Source organism: Sapajus apella, unplaced genomic scaffold (assembly GCF_009761245.1).
Source record: "Sapajus apella isolate SASKATOON/1434 unplaced genomic scaffold, GSC_monkey_1.0 scaffold7, whole genome shotgun sequence".
In the NCBI taxonomy this organism is placed as follows: domain Eukaryota; kingdom Metazoa; phylum Chordata; class Mammalia; order Primates; family Cebidae; genus Sapajus; species Sapajus apella.
Genome location: NW_022436947.1, coordinates 37589094 through 37607537, shown reverse-complemented (window position 1 = coordinate 37607537; position 18444 = coordinate 37589094). Strand labels below are relative to the sequence as shown.

General features: G+C 39.5%; 2 protein-coding genes across 2 annotated transcripts in view; one reads left to right on the top strand and one right to left on the bottom strand.

The window, feature by feature from the left end:
* Window positions 1-176, bottom strand: part of FBXL13 (F-box and leucine rich repeat protein 13) — a 262519-nt gene extending 262343 nt beyond the window's left edge. The window contains exon 1 of the mRNA XM_032276371.1: window positions 103-176. The gene's annotated coding sequence lies outside the window, so the exon portion shown is untranslated. The remainder of the gene's footprint in view (window positions 1-102) is intronic.
* Window positions 173-18419, top strand: ARMC10 (armadillo repeat containing 10). The gene is made up of 6 exons (XM_032276398.1): window positions 173-464; window positions 1345-1493; window positions 4438-4572; window positions 10871-11047; window positions 15890-15961; window positions 17255-18419. Exons 1-6 carry the CDS (start codon window positions 326-328, stop codon window positions 17507-17509), a joined length of 927 nt encoding a protein of 308 aa, XP_032132289.1. The 5' UTR covers window positions 173-325; the 3' UTR covers window positions 17510-18419.
* Window positions 18420-18444: the final 25 nt, after the last annotated feature.

Genomic DNA, 18444 nt, shown 5'->3' with positions numbered 1-18444 from the left:
GCGACGCGACAGCCGGCTTAGGGTTGCCAGCGCCGACGTCTCCGCGTGGGGTGCATGGTCCGAGCCGTCCCTCCCGGCGTCCAGCGTCCTACCCCGCGTCACCTGGTGAAAGCCTCCGGGACGCACCGGGCCCGAGTGGGCGGTAATAGGTGTTGAGCTGGACGGTTTCCGGGAGGCGGAGCTCAGACCCCCATTTCCTTTCTCCACAACCCGCTAGCTTTCCGGTTGCTGTGGCTGCGAGGCCCTCCCGTTCTGAAGATACTTGCGCTGGCCCTTACGAGCCTCCTGTCCGGGCCCGGCCCTGCGGCTCTGCCGCGGCGGCAGCATGGGTGGCGCCCGGGGCGCGGGCTGGGTGGCGGCGGGCCTGCTCCTCGGCGCGGGCGCATGCTACTGCATTTACAGGCTGACGCGCGGTCGGCGGCGTGGCGGCCGCGGGCTCGGCCTGCGCCCCTCGCAGTCCGCAGGTGAGACCGCCGGGTGCCCGACAGTTGGGCTCGAACTGGGCTGAAGGGCTCCCCAGGCCCGGGTGGTGGCTTGTCCTCGAGGTAAAATGAGGAGCCGAGCTAGAGGGAGAGGCGATACTTGCGTGGGTGCAGGGTGCTGCGTGGGCCTGCTGCCCCTTTGTTCGCTATACTGGCATGAAAACTTGTCCGAGTTTTCCGGCCCGAGCCCCGCGTCACAGTGGAGGATTAGGTTTCTTAAAAGACTATTGATGACCTCTCTCTTCAAAGCGTGCTCCGGGCCTTTGTGTAACTAAAGGGATTCTCCAGATTGTGGAAGGGCTGTTGAGGGGCCCGGAGCCGTAAGTGAAGCTCCGCTTGGAGGTTCCCTGGAAGAAGGGACGCCAGAGGGACAGTTGTGTGGGCGCTCGGCCCGGCCTTAGATGGGAGGTCCTTGGGAGTCACAGTGGTCCAAAACTCGCAGCCAGGTGTGTGTTTTGGGAATAGGAACAGTTGTCTGCGTGAGACACACCCTCCTAGGGGACAAATGTGTGGTTCGGTTTCTGTCCAGAAGTTGAACGATACGTTAAAACTCTCAAAAAGGATATTTCACATCATGGAAGCTGTTAGGCAAATAATTTAAAGTATCACATCTGCCATCCAAGAAACTTCTGTCCACGACTGCAGAAGAAAACTAAACAGCTTCATTGTTGAATAAGCACAAACTAGATTGCCTCACCATCTCGGGCAGCTTGCTAATGGGCACCTGGTTCCACATCATAAAGATATTTTTACTTTTCCCCTGGATGAATGCAATGAGCTAACACAACTACAGAGAGAGCCTGTGTCAAAAATAATTTCATACTGATTTTAGATAACTTAAAATAACTTTCTTCTTATGCAGAAGACTTAACTGATGGTTCATATGACGATGTTCTGAATGCTGAACAACTTCAGAAACTCCTTTACCTGCTTGAGTCAACTGAGGATCCTATAATTATGGAAAAAGCTTTGATTACTTTGGGTAACAATGCAGCCTTTTCAGTTAACCAAGTAAGTACCTCGACTCAGTAAGCAGACTCCTTCCATTCTTGCACACTGGCAGTAATTTTGACCCTGAATAAATTACTTAACCTCTCAGAGCTTCAATTTCCTCATCTGTGCAATGTGGCTACTTAAACTGATAACATAATGTTTGTTTACTTCTGAAAAACACAGCCTAATAGTAATATGATTAACAATGTGATTGTAGATCCCTATGAAGTTTGTCACCGGCATCACATTCATATTAAGTATGTCTAATCAACATTTAGCATTTCATGGCCTTTTAAATTATTTGAAATTCAGCAGTGCTTCAGTAAAACAATGAACACATCTAACATGTAAGTACATACTTTAAATTGTATATAGGTCTTATGAGGGTGGTTCTGATGCAGGTGGTCCCTGGACCACACTCTGATAACCACTAATCAATGTAAATGGCTTCAGCAAATGGAGACTTTAAGACTAAAAGAGCTTAACTTGAGCACTTCCTTCTTCCTGCCCTAATTCACAAGCCGCCAGCATGAAAAAATAGTTTAAAAATTTTTTGTAATTGTTTTCATCTAATCCCCTTTGTTAACATTATAAGTACAAAATTATTTTGAATTTATAGGTCTTTTTAGCCCAGTTTTCTCCAGGATGGGAAGGTTTACCGTAAAGCTCTATAGATGTATAGGGAGGTAGAGAGTCTTTGTGCATTATCTACTCTTTCAGTTATAAATGACAGAATTCAACTTAAATTGTTTTTAAGTCAAAGAGAGAAAATACTGAGCTCAGCTGACGTAAACAGCAAAGAATAGTATTGGTTACAGGCACAACTGAGTCGATTTCAAGATTGCAGGAAGAATAACCAGAGTTCTCTCTTTCTCTACCTTTTGCATGTTATTTACTGGCCTTTATCTTTCTGGGCACAAAGTGATTTTCTTCACACGGGTTGAAAGAAAGCCACTAGCCTCTCTAAGCATTCATCTCTGTAGCTTATGATCCAAAAGGTACAGTTGTTCTTCTAGGATCCAGTGCTAACCCTTTGGGTCAATCTCTGGGGCAATCTCTGGATCAGTCAAGGTACCATGACCTATGTTTAGTGAGGCCTGGCTCACCTCAGCAGCCTACAGCTAAGTAGCAGGGATAGCTGTGAATACAAGTGACCAACAATCCCAGCAGGGACTGTGTGGGACAGGGGAGATGCCACATCTGCCTCTGTAGAAAGAGGGCCAGTAGACAAGCAAAAACAATAGATACTGATTAATGTGTTAGCCTGCCTTTAAAGAAGCATTTCTGATGGCATAATTTTGTATTCCTCTAAAATAAGAGGTAGTCGGAGTAGGCCAATACCCACTGGAGAAGAAGTACCTTCTTGAGCAGCAGGGGTTGGTGCTTTCACCATCAATTATAGTGCCTTAGTCTGCTTTAACAGTACAGTTGAAAAAAAAAAACAACCCCAGTTTCTAGAAACTGCAAGTCCTTCGAAAGAACTTCAAATTGTAGAGGGAACATTTATTACTCTTTTGATGCTAAGGTTACCCTTAATAGTAAAATGGAGTATAAAAGTTAAAGCAATTTAATTCTTTCAATGTTTGCGCCAAAGACACATAATAACATAGTATTGCAACTAAGTGTAAAAAAATCCCATATAATTTTTTCTCGGAATATTCAGGCACCATTTTTCTTCTTCTTCTTTCTCCTCCTCTTCCTCCTCTTCTCTTTTTTTTTTTATTTTGAGGCACAGTCTCACTCTGTTACCCAGGCTGCATTGCAGTGGCACAATCTTGTCTCACTGTAACCTCGTCCCAGGTTGAAGTGATTCTCCTGCCTCAGCCTCCCAAGTAGCTGAGATTACAGGCACCCACCACTGTTACTGGCTAATTTTTGTATTTTTAGTAGAGACAGCGTTTCACCACGTTGGCCAGGCTGGTCTCGAACTCCTGACCTCAAGTGATCCACCTGCCTCGGCCTCCCAAAGTGCTGGGATTACAGGCGTGAGCCACCACACCTGGCCCGGGGTACCATTTTTCAAGCTGCATGGAACCTGATTCTGGAAGATGTCAGTGTGTTCCCACCACTTCCACTGCTGAAAAATGACCCTCTTTTTGTGTATAGTTCATAGACAGACTATCAACAACATATGCCTCTTGAAGATTCCCAATGCACATGAACATATTAAAGAAACATGCTTAGCCTTGTTTTACTCAGATTTTGCTAAACTTACATAACCATGGGAAACCACCCTCCCCCTTATTTTTATGGAACATCTATTAACATTTTGAGGGATTGGTGTTTAAAATAACACAGGTCAGCAAAACATAAATTGTAACACTTTTCCAGTTTTGCGTATAATGGAGAAGTTACTTATCTCAAAGAAAAATAATTTTGTTTGTAAGTTGCTTCAAGATCATTATAGTACCTCTGAATTTTGATTGTATTTCTCAACACTGTAGTTTAAATAATTATATATCTTAATAATTTTATTTTCAGTGGATTTTCTTTACCTATAAAAGTATGGGTAGTGAGATTTTTTAAAAATAGGAATTAGGATCGGGTGCAGTGGCTCACGCCTTTAATCCCAGCACTTTAGGAGGCCAAGGTGGGCAGATCACCTGAGGTTAGGAATTTGAGACCGGTCTCCACTTAAAAAAATACAGAATTAGCTGGGCCTAGTGGAACATGCGTGTAATCCCAGCTACTCGGGAGGCTGAGGCAGGAGAATTGCTTGCACCCAGGAGGCAGAGGTTGTGGTGAGCTGAGAACGTGCCATTGCACTCCAGCTGGGTGACAAGTAGGAAACTGCATCTCAAAAAAAAAAAAAAAAGGAATTAAATATTTTTATATGGGAAAGGCATTTCCAAAAAGCCATTAATTTTTAATTGTATTTGTGGATGCAAACAATTCAGTGAACTAAAGTCCCTTTAGTGTACTAAAGTCCCAGTCCTGGTTGTTTTTTTTTTCCCCCTCCTAGGCTATTATTCGTGAATTGGGTGGTATTCCAATTGTTGGAAACAAAATCAACCATTCCAACCAGAGTATTAAAGAGAAAGCTTTAAATGCACTTAACAACCTGAGTGTGAATGTTGAAAATCAAATCAAGATAAAGGTAAGTTGATTGAAAATCCCAAATGTATAATGTTTTCCATAAATGAAAGAGAAAATAACAAAGAGATGAGTAATGAAACTTTAGTAGATGATCCTTTGTAACTTTGCAGCCAAGGATTACCTTTAAAAGAATGGAGAATAAGACAGAGGAGGGAGGGACCTGAAGTAGCCAATAAGAGGTACAATAAGACTTTTCTTTTTTTTTTTTTTTTTTTTTCGGTAAAATAATGCTTGTTTATTCTATAGGTTATCCTCTACTTTATACCAGGGACAGGCACTGGTGACAGTAGTGGCCTTAAGGCTATAGGCACAAACCAAATAATGGATGTAGTTGGCTGAAAGTTAGGACAAGACTGTATCAACTAGAACTAGAACTAGAATTACAAGAGATTCATTCAAAGAGCATATCCAATGCTGCATATTCATAAATATGGTCATTAATGCATACAGTTTGGCTTGTTTTGCCTTTGAAATTAAGTGAATTATATCAGTGTATTATGGAATGTTAAGTCACTGTATGCTTTAGCTCTTTCAATGGATGAGGCAAATATGCAAGTAGACTCAACTGACTTTACAGAATAACTGTTCCTTGATCTAGTTTTATGGGGAGAAATCCTGCACTTTAGGATGCATATAAAATGCTAATCAACATTACTGACATTGCTTTAATGCTTTTTTCAAAAATGTTATTTATAAGATAGTTAACCCGTGAAAAAATAGCCTGGAAAATGCTAACAGTAAAAACTCTCCAGCCTTGGCATATATAGTCAGAACCCAGTGATACCCCTCAGTTATAGAAAAAAGCACTGTTTTCTGTTTACTAATGAAACAGGACTCCCATGTTCAAACCAGAAATTGTCATTCAACAGAAAAAATCAGGTCAAGAGAATCACGAAAGAAGAAACAGGAGGATGTGCTCATTTGAAGAAAAAAAAACAACAAATAACCGAACTTTACTTCCTTGAACATAAGATTGATAGCAAGATTTCTAAGAGGTCATCTCTGTATTTAGTTTAAATAAAGACTTCCAGCCCAGAACACTGTTAAGAAGTAACTATGAGGAGCTTTGCAGAAGTGATGAGAGGCAAGTACTATATAGACTAGAAAATTTAATTTTTTACAGAATTTATAACAGATTACTATGCTATGAAGCAAAAGCAGACTTAAAATCAATGAAAATGTATGACCCCCATCACACAAACAGCTAACTCTAAATCTACTTTGAAAATCTAATCAGTCAAGAAGTATTATCTGTTTGGAGGCTGTGTACCAAGTGTCAAAGATAAGGCTGCTGTCCTCACAGGAATATATGGGGTCTTTGACAATCAGTTAGAATATCTAGTGAAGCAGGTATTCTAATATTTGGGGAAATCTTGGAAAACTATTAAAGTATTCTGGAAATTATATATTTTTGCCCTTCCACAAGTCTTACAGATCCAGATGCGATTAGTTTAGAATAGGGGTATGTTTTCTTTTTTTAGACAGAGTCTTGCTCTGTCACCCAGACTAGAGTGCAGTGGTGCAATCTTGGCTTGAACTGCCTCCCAGGTTCAAGCGATTCTCCTGCCTCAGCCTCCCAAGTAGCTGGGACTACAGGTGCACGCCATCAGGCCTGGCTAATTTTTGTATTTTTAGTAGAGGCAGGGTTTCACCATATTGGTCAAGCTGGTCTTGAATTCCTGACCTCGTGATTCGCCCACCTCAGCCTCCCAAAGTGCTGGGATTATAGGCATGAGCCACTGAACCCAGCCTGAATAGGGGTCTTTATTAGTCCAGAAAATCTTTAGAGTTCAATATAGTTATGGTTAATCAGAGACTAAAAAACCTTTATAAAGGTAAGTAGGATTGGAAATCCTTGGAAATTGAGCACTCTCATTTTGAATTAGCATGTTTTAATCAAAGGTATAGAATTAATCAAGTATCAGTTACAATTTCTGGAATGCACCCCAATGCCAAAAGACCACTAACATGCTATTTTGTACTATGAAGACTTCTTGATTTGAAATAGAAGGTAAAAGAAATATTGCCAGCCATAAAATGAATTTTACTCTACTTCCTCGGCTCTCCAAAGAAAAATCTTACTTTTTTCACATTAGAAACTCAATGGATCAAATGAATGTTAATTAAATAAAAGATTGTGTAAGTAAAACTGGACAAAAGACAACCGCTGAAATCCATGAAAGAATTAATCATCAAAAGAATCCTTTTTACAGTAGCCCCTTTGCTGTGAGAGATACTTTTATGAGCCTTGGCCACGTCTCCAACATATAATGAGAACCTATTACAGATTTCAAGTGACCAATTTCCATTCCAGCTTGACAGGGTGCCACAAATTGTCGAGATTCCTCCTTGGTTGAGGAAAATAGAGTAACTCCAATTTTACTAGACTCTTTTGCCATGGTGTTCCATGGGTTTATTTCAGTAGTACCACTGTTGCCAACACGTATCACTCATCTTCCATATTACAAACAATTCACATCTTTACTAAGATTTGTATTAGCTAATATTTCAATAAGATCAATTTCTAACCAATACATTTCTTAATTTCATCAACATAATTCTTTGTAATTAAACATTTTGTGGGCTCCATTTTGCGAAAGTCTTTTGTCTCTCTCAGTATCAACTGTGCCCAAAACATTTAAGCCAGAAACTCTAGCAATTTGGCATGTTGCTAACCCAGCTCCTTCACTAGCCCCATGAACCAAAACACTCCAGCATTCATACAAACACTGTGAATCAGAGCTCCATATGCAGTAAGCTGTGAGATACCAATGGCAGCATTTTGTTTAAAGTCCAGTTTTTCAGGCACTTTGTAAACAGTGTGATCTGCTACAGGAGCATACTCCTCATGGCTTCCAGAGATTGTGCTTGTAGTGAAAACTCTTTTTTTTTTTAAAGTAAGTCCATTACCTCCAACAGCTTTCATTACCCCAGTTACGTCTGAGCCAGCAGTATAGAATAAGGTGGTTTTCTATTGTAAGTACCAGAGTAAATGTATATATGTATGCATGTGGTTGACACACACGCATGAACCTTGATTACACTTGATGGTGTTTTGGAATTGGTACTGCAACATCTGACTGAGTTTCAGGACTTCTGGTCTACCAAATTCAAACACTCTTAACAGGTCTTACCAGCTTCTGTTCAGTTTCCATGGTCATCTAGATAAAAGCTCTAGAGTGGGAATCAAAATCTGTAAGGGCTCCTTCATGCTCCACTGAAGGAGGCTGGCCAGGCTGCTTCTATCTTTTGTAGCCAATAAGACTTCTGGAGTAGGGGTTCAGTTTAAGGGTGCTAAAGGAACAAAGCCAGGGTCAGATAACGTCAGCAGAAAAATGCAATATTAGGAAATTATGTTATTTCAATTCAGTATTTAACTCCTGCTTTATGATACAGAGTATATAAATGAACATGATGCAACTCTTTTTAAGAAAGGCGGAAGGAAGGATAAAACAAGTCCTTAAATAGTTGTAAGTTAAGGCAGAACATAATGAAGTGCTTTAAGGAAAAAATGTAAGTAAAACATTACTGAGTACATAGATTTGATCTAAAAGTTTCTGTAAGAGGTGGAGTCTGACCTGACTCTTGAGAGTGTCTAAGGTCACTGTACAGGTAGAGTTGGGGAAGGAGAGAATTCCAAGAGAATGGAACAAGATGAGGTGGACACAGCTGCAGGAATAACTAAGCTGGTCCATTTGGTAATCTTGTTATTAGAATTGAAATGGTAAAAAGATTCAGATATAATAAGGATGTAAACGGTCCACACATTTTAGGAAATACTTTGAAAGACATCAGCATCTTACAGAAATCTATGATTTATAAAGAACTAAATAAATGCCATGTTTTTAAAGGATGGACATGTAATTAAATTGTAATCAAGGAGAATCAGTTGACTTTCAAATGTAAATTAGGGCCAGGTACGGTGGCTCACACTTGTAATCCCAACACCTTGGGAGCCAAGACAGGAGATTGCTGAAGGCCAGGAGTTCAAGACCAGTCTGGGCAACATAGTGAGACTCATTATTTTTTTAAGTATATAGTTTTATAAACATCTCACACATAAATATACAGTGTTTCTCCATCTAGATTAAGATATGATAGAACATTGTTAGCATCTTCAATAGCATTCCTCATACCCATTCCCAAACAGCAGCCACCTCTACGAAGGAAACCATCCTTTAACTTCTATCACTGCACATTAGTTTTGCATTTTAAAACTTTATATGAATGAAATTGTAGAGTATGTACACTTTTATGTCTGGCTTCTTTCATTCCACATTATGTTTATGGGGCTCATTTATGTTGTTATATGTAATTGTAATTTGTTCTTTTTCATTGCTGAATAGTATTTCACATATATATGGTCACATATATGAATATGTTGAGAGAAAGATTGTGTCAAGATGGAGGTGGTTATGGGACATGTTCCTGTGACGATTATAGCAAATGTATGTTTAGAAAACATTCGTATATATTTCTTTCAGGCAAGAGAGAATTGCCCTTCTTCTTTAGAAGTAATTATTGATGGATCATAGAGCTTGTGAATGTGAATTTCTAGCAAATAAGTCAAACAGTTTTCCCATGTGATTGTAGCAATTTATACTCCTTCCAACTGTGAATGAAAGTTCTAGTTGATCCAGGTGTTTGCCAATACTTGATTTTTTTTTTTTTTTTTTTTTTTTTTTTTTGAGATGGAGTCTCACTCTCATTGCCCAGGCTGGAATGCAGTGGTGCAACCTTGACTCACTGCAACCCCTGTCTCCCAGGTTCAAGCAATTCTCCTGCCTCAGCCTCCCAAGTATCCGGGATTATAGGTGCCTGCCACCATGCCCGGCTAATAAAGACAGGCTTTCACTATGTTGGCCAGGCTGGCTAAGACCCTATTTCTTCTTAAAAAAAAAAAAAATGTATTAGCTGGGTATAGTGGCATGCACCCAGAGGGAATTTGAGGCTGCAGTGAGCTGTTATGCCACTGCACTCCAGCCTGGGTGACAGAGTGAGACCCTGTCTCTAAAAAGAAATAAATGTCATTTAGATGTAGAAACTAGATTTAAAGTGTAATCTCTCTTTGCTTTACTGCCATTTAGTTTCTGTGGTAACATGAATACATTTGGGAATTTTTTTTAAATAATTGTTTGTGCAACAATTGGTAACTTCTTGCCACTTCAAATTAGGAAAATTTTCTCACCAGTTAGAACTTTTGGTAGAGTTCAGATTTGCTTAGGTGAATATCAGTAATCTGTAAAACGTCATTTTTTCTAAACTAGAAATCTCATGGCCAGGCTGGGCATGGTGATGCACACTTATAATCCCAGCACTGTGGGAAGCTGAGGTGGATAGATCACTTGAGCTCAAGAATTTGAGACCAGCCTGGGCAACGTGGTGAAACCCTGTCTGGTGGCTCACGCCTGTAGCCCCAGCTACTTTGGAGGCTGAGGAAGGAGGATCACTTGGGCCTGGGAGGTCAAGGCTACAGTGACCCCGAGGTTGTACCACCACAGCCTATGCAGCAGAGTGAGACGCTGTCCTCCCCAAAAAAAGAAAGCTCATGGCCAGACACAGAAAATCGTGTTTCAGAAAAGTTTCCATCACATTGTGTTTAGTTCTGTTATGTATGATACAAGAGTACTACAGTATTGCGTTACTTTTTACCAGTGATAGTTAAGAGTATTATGAAGGGATAAATTATATACATACACCTAGGTAAATAAGAAACTTGGGCCAGGGATAATTTTGCTCTGCTTACTTTTGACAGGATTAACTCTAGGGAAAGATTCTGTTTCACATTTTCCTCCCACTCTTTTACTTCTGAAATGATAGAGCTTTCTAGACACTACTGCTAAGGTACTTACCATGATACAAAATGACCTCACATCTTCCCTGATCCTAGCGTGCTGAGGCCAGTTGAAACAGAAAGGTGGACTAAGTTGGGAGGCCTCCAACCAGGAAGAGTCCACCGATGTTAAGAGCATGATCTCTGGGCTTGCATATTGCTTCCCCACCTGCTATCTGACATTGGGCAGGGGACCCAAGCTCCTTGAAGACTTAAAAGTCCTTGTCTGCAAGATAGCCATAATATTACAACACTCACCTCATGAGAGCTGTCTTCAGGATTAAGTGAGGTATATTTGTAAAATGCTAAGCACAGTACCTGGAATTACCAAAGGACGCTTTTAAAAGGTCACCAACATTTGAGTTCCATCCTGAGCAGTAGCCCTACTCCATTGGGCAAAAACATGGCTGCTTAGTAGAAAATTTTTGGAGATACTAAGATACTCATTTTCCTCCCCTGCCTTCAGATATACATCAACCAAGTCTGTGATGATGTCCTCTCTGGTCCTCTGAACTCTGCTGTGCAGCTGGCCGGACTGAGATTGTTGACAAACATGACTGTTACCAATGACCACCAGCACACGCTTCACAGTTATATTACAGACCTGTTCCAGGTGTTACTTACTGGAAATGGAAACACGAAGGTATGAAGAGCTATTGTGTCAAGCTTATTAAGATTGAAATAGAATTTGCAGGCCACCTTATCTTAAGTTGATGTGCCTCAAAGAAGAGGAAGATTTATTAAAAACTCACATGGGCCCAAGAAAGTATATTATTTGTAGTCCCAAATATTCCGTTGCAAAATTAACTTGTGAAAATCATCTGCTTTTTCACGTATCATTTGGTTTTCTGAGAAGCTAGCTTCCCCCCAACAAATATAGGAACATTGTGATTAAAAGGAATCTTTGAGTAATAGTAGTGGTTAGTTGAATATTTTGCTTACCTCAGGGTTCACAAATCATTTTTTATTTAGTTATTATTTGTTGAAAAATCTTTCTAAAACAACTTTTAAGGTGTAGTAAAGGAAGTGAATTAAATACTGTATATGAAAGATGTCTCAGTGCTTCACTCTGTCCATTTAGGTTGATTTAAGAGGCAACAGATACTGAGCCGAATTAAATAGGACCTTAGGAGATGCCCTATGAAAAGTTTCTTGAGTAAATCTCTCATATTAATGTGCATCCTTATCAATTGCCATTTTTCAAGAAAAAGTAGCGTAAAATGGATTGTAGGCTAATTAAAAGTTTTGGTAAGTTGGGTTGATTGCTCATCAAGGCTTTTTGCCATGTTGGTCTGTGTTCTCTGGAACAGTTGAGAGAAAAATGCATAAGCATTTTAAAAAGACCAAATGTGAGGCCATACTCCAAATATTCAACATCACTGCAGTTATTTTTGAGGTTATCAAGATATGATTACAGGAGAGCCTCACTGTAGTCCTGCTTTTATGTTTCCAAGGTGTTTCTACATGGACTTTCCTCTTTTCCAGTAGCCAAATTTGTTTGGATCTGGTCCAAGATCAATACCTTTTCGTATTTAAAATTAAGCGTAAGAATCGTCTTCTAGCAAAACTGCACCATTCCTGGACAGTTTCCAACATGCATCAACATCTCTGACTCCAGTGGAGCAAGATAATTTCCAGGCCTTGAACCCCTGTGGAAACTGCTTCCCTCTTTACTCATTGTTGTTGCCACTGTAGGAGAAATCTCTCCTCTGCCTGAATCTGCAGCTGCTTTACCCAGAATCTCAGGAGGAACTGTTCAGAACCAGGCTGAGTTCCGCCAGCCGAGTCTGGCCTTGGGGCTGTATATGTCTGTCTGAGACATCATCTGTGTTTTCATACATTTTTTTGACTTTTTAAAAAATGACCCACACCACAATAGTATGTTCTATTTTTGTTTTGTTGTGTTGTGCTTTTCCGTTACATTGCTTAGTACAGTATTTCTAGGGTAAAAAATATGCTTTCTTGGTCTGCCTTGGAACATAGCCACCAATTATAACATTAATTTTCCATAAAAATTGAGTTTAAAGTTCCAACTTGCAAATTAACTTTTGGATAGTCATCTATTTGTTAGTGGGAAAGTGTATCTGATTTAGGTATTTTCTTAGTAAATAACCACTAAAATGACTTTTAAAATACCTTAATTTGCTTAAGTCAGGGATCTCACTGTACCGTAATAACCTTTTGGGTACACCACTGATTGATAACTAAATACAGATAGTGGAGGATTAATATAAATAAACTGTGTGCTTGTTACATCTGCAATGAAAACAAAAACTAATGGTTTAAAATGTCCTAGGGTCACCACAAGATGGTGCATATGACAAGAGGGAAAAAAATGTCTTTTATGTATTTATTTATTTATTTTTTGAGACAGAGTCTCGCTCTGTCACCCAGGCTGGAGTGCAGTGGCATGATCTCAGCTCACTGCAACCTCTACCTCCCAGGTTCAAGTGATTCTCCTGCCTCAGCTTCCTGTGACACATGCCACCACGCCCCACTAATTTTTTGTATTTTTTAGCAGAGACGGTTTCACCATGTTAGTCAGGCTGGTCACAAACTCCTGACCTCGTGATCTGCCGCCTCGGCCTCCCAAAGTGCTGGGATTATAGGCTTGAGCCACCGAGCCCAGACAAAAGACATGTCTTAATATGGTTTCAAACCAAAATCTATGTATTTGTTTAATCTGTAGTTGTATTCTAACTGTATGTATTTTTTCCTCATGTTTAACTCCCTTTTACAAAGAGTAGCAACATCAGACTTTAATACAGGATACCAAATAGCTATTGCTGTTGCTATTCCCTGGTTGTATACCTGCCCTCATTGACTAGTAGTGGGTCTTAGATTTGGACTTCATCCAGGCTTATTTCATAAGTTCAGGTCCATCCTATTTCATACCTCTTGTTCCTGTTTTTCTGATTGAAACGTCATTGACATTGGAGCCAGGTGTTTTTTCCTAACAGTTATTCTTAGTGTTGCTGATGGCCAGTCAGGCCAGATGAGATCTGATAGTAACCTCCACAGAGTGCACTAAAGGGTGGTCAGAAGTCTCCTTTACTCTTTCATCTCCAGACACCATAATTTATTAAGAGCCTCTGTTTGAAAAAGACAGTCTCTGCATATTCAAGAAGTGTTACCAGTGGTCACCGCTGAGGATGGGAAGGGGTCAATAGCATGATGGCTTTTGTTTTTACCTTGTTCTCTTTTGTACTACCTAAATTTTTATCATGACCAAGTAGTAACTTTGTAAAAATAAAAATAAATAAGTTCATAAAAACAGTAAAATTAAGCAAAGCATTATGTCATCCTCAAATAAATTAGTATCTACAACACGGTCAAAGGAATTGTGAATACACAAGATATATGCAGAAAGAGCAGAAAGAAAATTTCTTTTTTTTTTTTTTTTTTTTTTTTCTTTTTAATTGAGACAGAGTTTTGCTCTTGTTGCCCAGGTTGGAGTATAGTGGCATGATCTCAGCTCACCACAACCTCTGCCTCCCGGGTTCAAGCGATTCTCCTCCCTCAGCCTCCCAAGTAGCTGGAATTACAGGCATGCGCCACCACGCATGGCTAATTTTGTATTATTAGGAGAGATGGGGCTTCTCCATGTTGGTCAGGCTGGTCTCGAACTCCCAACCTCAGGTGATCTGCCCACCTCGGCGTCCCAAAGTGCTGAGATTACAGGCGTGAGCCACCGCACCCAGACTTCCCTTTTTTTTGACACAGAATCTCACTCTGTTGCCCAGACTGGATTGCAGTGGTATGATCTCAGCTGACTGCAGCCTTGAGCTCCCAGGCCTAAGCAATCCTTCTGCCTCAGTCTCCCGAGTAGCTAGGACTTCACGCACATGCCACCACTCCTGGCTAATTTTTATATTTTTTGTAAAGGTGGGGTTTTGCCATGTTGCCTACGTTGCTCTTGAACTCCTGAGCTCAAGTGATCTGCCCACCTTGGCCTCCAGAAATGCTGGAAATCCAAGGCATGCGCCACTGTGCCTGGCCAAATTACCAAAACTTAATCATAATTTCTGGTTATGGAAATATGGGTGAATTTCCTTTTTCTTTCTGCTTTTCTATTTTTTTGAAAGTGCTATGGTAAAATCTGTTGTCTTTGTAATAAAAAAATTTTCTAAAATAATATCCAGGTTTCTTCCCAGCTCTAGTGAAGAGCACATTTGTCACATATCGCTGAATTAGTTCCCCCCTCCACGATCCTCCTTACTTTAGTTCTGGGTATCTTATGGAAAGCACAGTTTCATATGGCCTTTGTTTTTAAAAGAGCCATTCTATTTGAGTCTTTTTATTACTGACTTTTTGTTATAAGTCATAAGAATGCTGATTATTTTAGCTACTCAGCTATTAAATAACATTTACTTGCTTATTATTTATATCATTGCTGGGCATAGTAGCTCATGCCTGTAATCCTAGTTACTTTGGGAGGCCAAGGTGAGGGGATTGCTTGAGGCCAGGAGTTAAAGACCAGCCTCGGCAATTTAGTGAGAGCCCCCCCTCCCCACTGCCGTCTCAATCATTCAATCAATCAGTTTTTATCACTGTGCTTTTTTATACAGTTGTAAAACATTTTCACATTAAAAGATAACCTCAAAGATTCATACTAGCTTATGAAAAGGGGTCATATTGTTACTTATTTAGTCTTGGTAACCAAACAGTTGCAGAATTTTTACACTTTAAGTAGAAATGAGCTGAGCTTTGAGAGATATTTTTGTTTGTTTTAAAGACTGTGTTTCTTTTTTATTTTTTGGAAAGATGGGGTCTCGGGTCTCACTGCATTGCCCAGACTGGAGTACAGTGGCTATTCACAGGTACAATCATAGCTCACTACATCCTTAAACTTATAGGCTCAAGCGATCCTCCCTCCTCAGCTTCCTAGGTACCTAAGACTACAGGCCCACACCACCATGCCTGGCCATATTTCACTTACCAGCAATCATAATGAAGATCGTGTATTTAACATTTGTTAAGCTTACCATCTGTTTGGGCGTGCATGTGAGTTGGGGGTAGATTGTGAAGACATTTGCAAAATTCTATCTCCTTAACAGTATAATTGGGAAAAATGATGTTTAAATAACAGTGTTATAGAAGACCTCCATCTCTGTGATAGGTTCTCTAAGTGGTGCAAAACATTTGCAATATTCTGTCTCTCTAACAGTGTAATTGGAAACATGAGGTTTAAATAACACTGCTCTGTGATAGGTTCTGTCCTATCATAGAGTGGTGCCAAGTGTTACAAAAGTTCAGAGTGAACCTAAAATGCAATTAAATAAATAAATACTCACAATAAAAAAGAGTTCAGAGTGAGACCCTTAAAGTAGAATGAATCGAGAAAGTTTCCTAGAGTAGAGAGACTAGGAGCCAGGCCTGGAAGCTAGACAGTACTTTTATAGGAAGACCTGGTGAGAGAACAGCATGCCTGAGAGAGGAAATTCATGCTTACCAGTCTGAGATAAGCATAATTTTGTTATTTCAGGTGCAAGTTTTGAAACTGCTTTTGAATTTGTCTGAAAATCCAGCCATGACAGAAGGACTTCTTCGTGCCCAAGTAAATAGCTTAAATATTTATTTTGCAAACATATACACATATATATTTGAGCAGACAGATCTGGAAAGAGAAAGATTTAGCCTAAAACGTTAACAGGGATTCTCTCTGAGAAGCAATATTAAAGGTGGTGTTTTTTTTTTCATTCCTTTTGTATATATGAATTTCCTAAATTTTCTACAGTGAACATATTTTACTTTTGAAAAACATTTTTTAAAATTCACCCTAGCAACAATTATATATTAAAACTTTTTTCTCTACCCAATTTTGGGTACAGTTGTACCATCCCATCTTTTATACTTGACCTGTTTGTGTTTATATGTATCTTAGTAGCCACTGAAACAGCAGTACTGAGTCCCCAGCATGTGCTAGATGCTGGATGAGACACGAGTGAATGCAGCATGACATGGTGCATGTCCTCATGGAGCTTACAGTCTAGTGGAGAGACAAAAATATGTAACGAATGAACAAGGTAATTGAAAGCTGTGATAAGTGTTCTGAATGCTGAGATAGAATGGAGCTCAACTCCTGTAGAAAAGGAACCATCGTATTCATCTGCTTATCCCTGTTCCCCACCCAGCTCTGTGCCCTGTGGCATATAGGCACTAAATGTTTGATCAAATAATGAATTCCCATGAAAACCGTATGACAGATCTTAAAGAGAAAATGGTTGTTTTTCCCAAATAACCACATTCTAAAATTCCAAGGAAATTGTATTTTTCAGCTAAAACACTCCCTTTTTTCCGTTAGTATACAATGTGGGGGTAAATAAGGTTTTATACATCTAAATTTCGCAATTTTAGAGTTAATTTTCTCTGAGAAAATAATTTTTTTTTTGAGATGGAGTCTTGCTCTGTTGCCAAGCTGGAGTGCAGTGGCATGATCTCAGCTCACTGCAACCTCTGCCTCCCAGGTTCAAGCAATTCTCCTGCCTTAGCCTTCTCAGTAGCTGGAATTACAAGCACTTACCACCACACCTGGCTATTTTTTATAGTTTTAGTAGAGACAGGGTTTCACCATGTGGGTCACACTGGTCTCGAACTCTTGACCTTGTGATCCTCCTGCCTCAGCTTCCCAAAGTGCTGGGATTACTTCCCAAAGTGCTGGCGTGAGCCACCACAACCGGCCTGACAAAATTTTTTAAATGTGAGATGCTCCCATTTTAAATGTGAATTTAAAATTTTTTAAATGTGAATTTAAAAATTTTTAAATGTGAGATAATACAGTTTTAAAATATTAAAATACACATGAAAAATGTTTTCATACATTATTAATACTCATTATGTCCTATTTCAGGTGGATGCGTCATTCCTTTCCCTTTATGACAGCCACGTAGCAAAGGAGATTCTTCTTCGAGTACTTACACTATTTCAGAATATAAATAACTGCCTCAAAATAGAAGGCCATTTAGCTGTGCAGCCTACTTTCACTGAAGGTTCATTGTTTTTCCTGTTATATGGAGAAGAATGTGCCCAGAAACTAAGAGCTTTAGTTCATCACGATGATGCAGAAGTGAAGGAAAAGGTTATAACAATAATGCCCAAAATCTAATTGGTCATATTTTTCCAAAGAGTAATGCAGTCTGGATATAAACGTATTTTCTATCTTCCTTATAAGGAGATAGTTCCAGCTGCTGAATTTAAACAGTAAATATCACATTTCATTATTAACATAGCTATAACTTGCCATAGTGTTCAGATTTATCTTGGACCATTTTGATACCAAGTGAGTATAAGAGCTTGTACTGAAACCATTTCTTTTTATTTTGCTATTTGCAAATATTTGTTATTTTCCCTACGTGAAGTGGCAGTAACCTTTTTCACAAAGCTACCCTACTTTTTGAAGTGATTTGCAGTTACTCATCTGAGACAGCATTAGTATGTGACTAAATCGCTGTTTCAGAACTGTAGTAGGAATGGTCATGTTCTTTTAGTAGCAATGAGATCCTAAGTTCTTGATGCCACTCACCTGCCAACCTGACCACACTGCTTTCAAAAGTCTATTCTCTTGAGTAGAATCTATTATGATTATTTCTTGTCAATGAAAATGTCAACTTTTAGGAGAGAATGTTTCCTAGGACTCACCCACTCCCATTCAGTGTTCCAATATGTAAAGAAAATTACATATAAAATACTGGGATCAATCACAATGTCCATCTATAGGCAGTTGGTTAAATCAATTATCCAGTCTTTGAAAAGAATTATGGAGGTCTGAATGTGCTGAATTGGAAAGATATCTATGAAACACAGTGGGTTTTTTTAACGACACAAGTTACAGAAAAATATGGGATCCCATGTGTGTGTGTTTTTAAATGAAAAATATGTATTGACAGACACTTCTAGAATAATAATACCCAAACTCCTGCAGTGAGAGTGGGGAATGCCTTCTACATACACACTTCTACTGTGTGAATTTTTTACTATGAGCCCAAATTGTGTAATCTTTTTTAAAATAAAGAAGATAAAAAATCACTCATAACATTACAC

Coding starts and splice junctions, on each gene's coding strand:
- ARMC10 (XM_032276398.1), top strand. CDS start 326: ATGGGTGGCGCCCGGGGCGCGGGCTGGGTGGCGGCGGGCCTGCTCCTC. Junction 465..1,344: donor GCGCCCCTCGCAGTCCGCAG/GTGAGACCGCCG, acceptor CTTCTTATGCAG/AAGACTTAACTGATGGTTCA. Junction 11,048..15,889: donor CTGGAAATGGAAACACGAAG/GTATGAAGAGCT, acceptor TTGTTATTTCAG/GTGCAAGTTTTGAAACTGCT.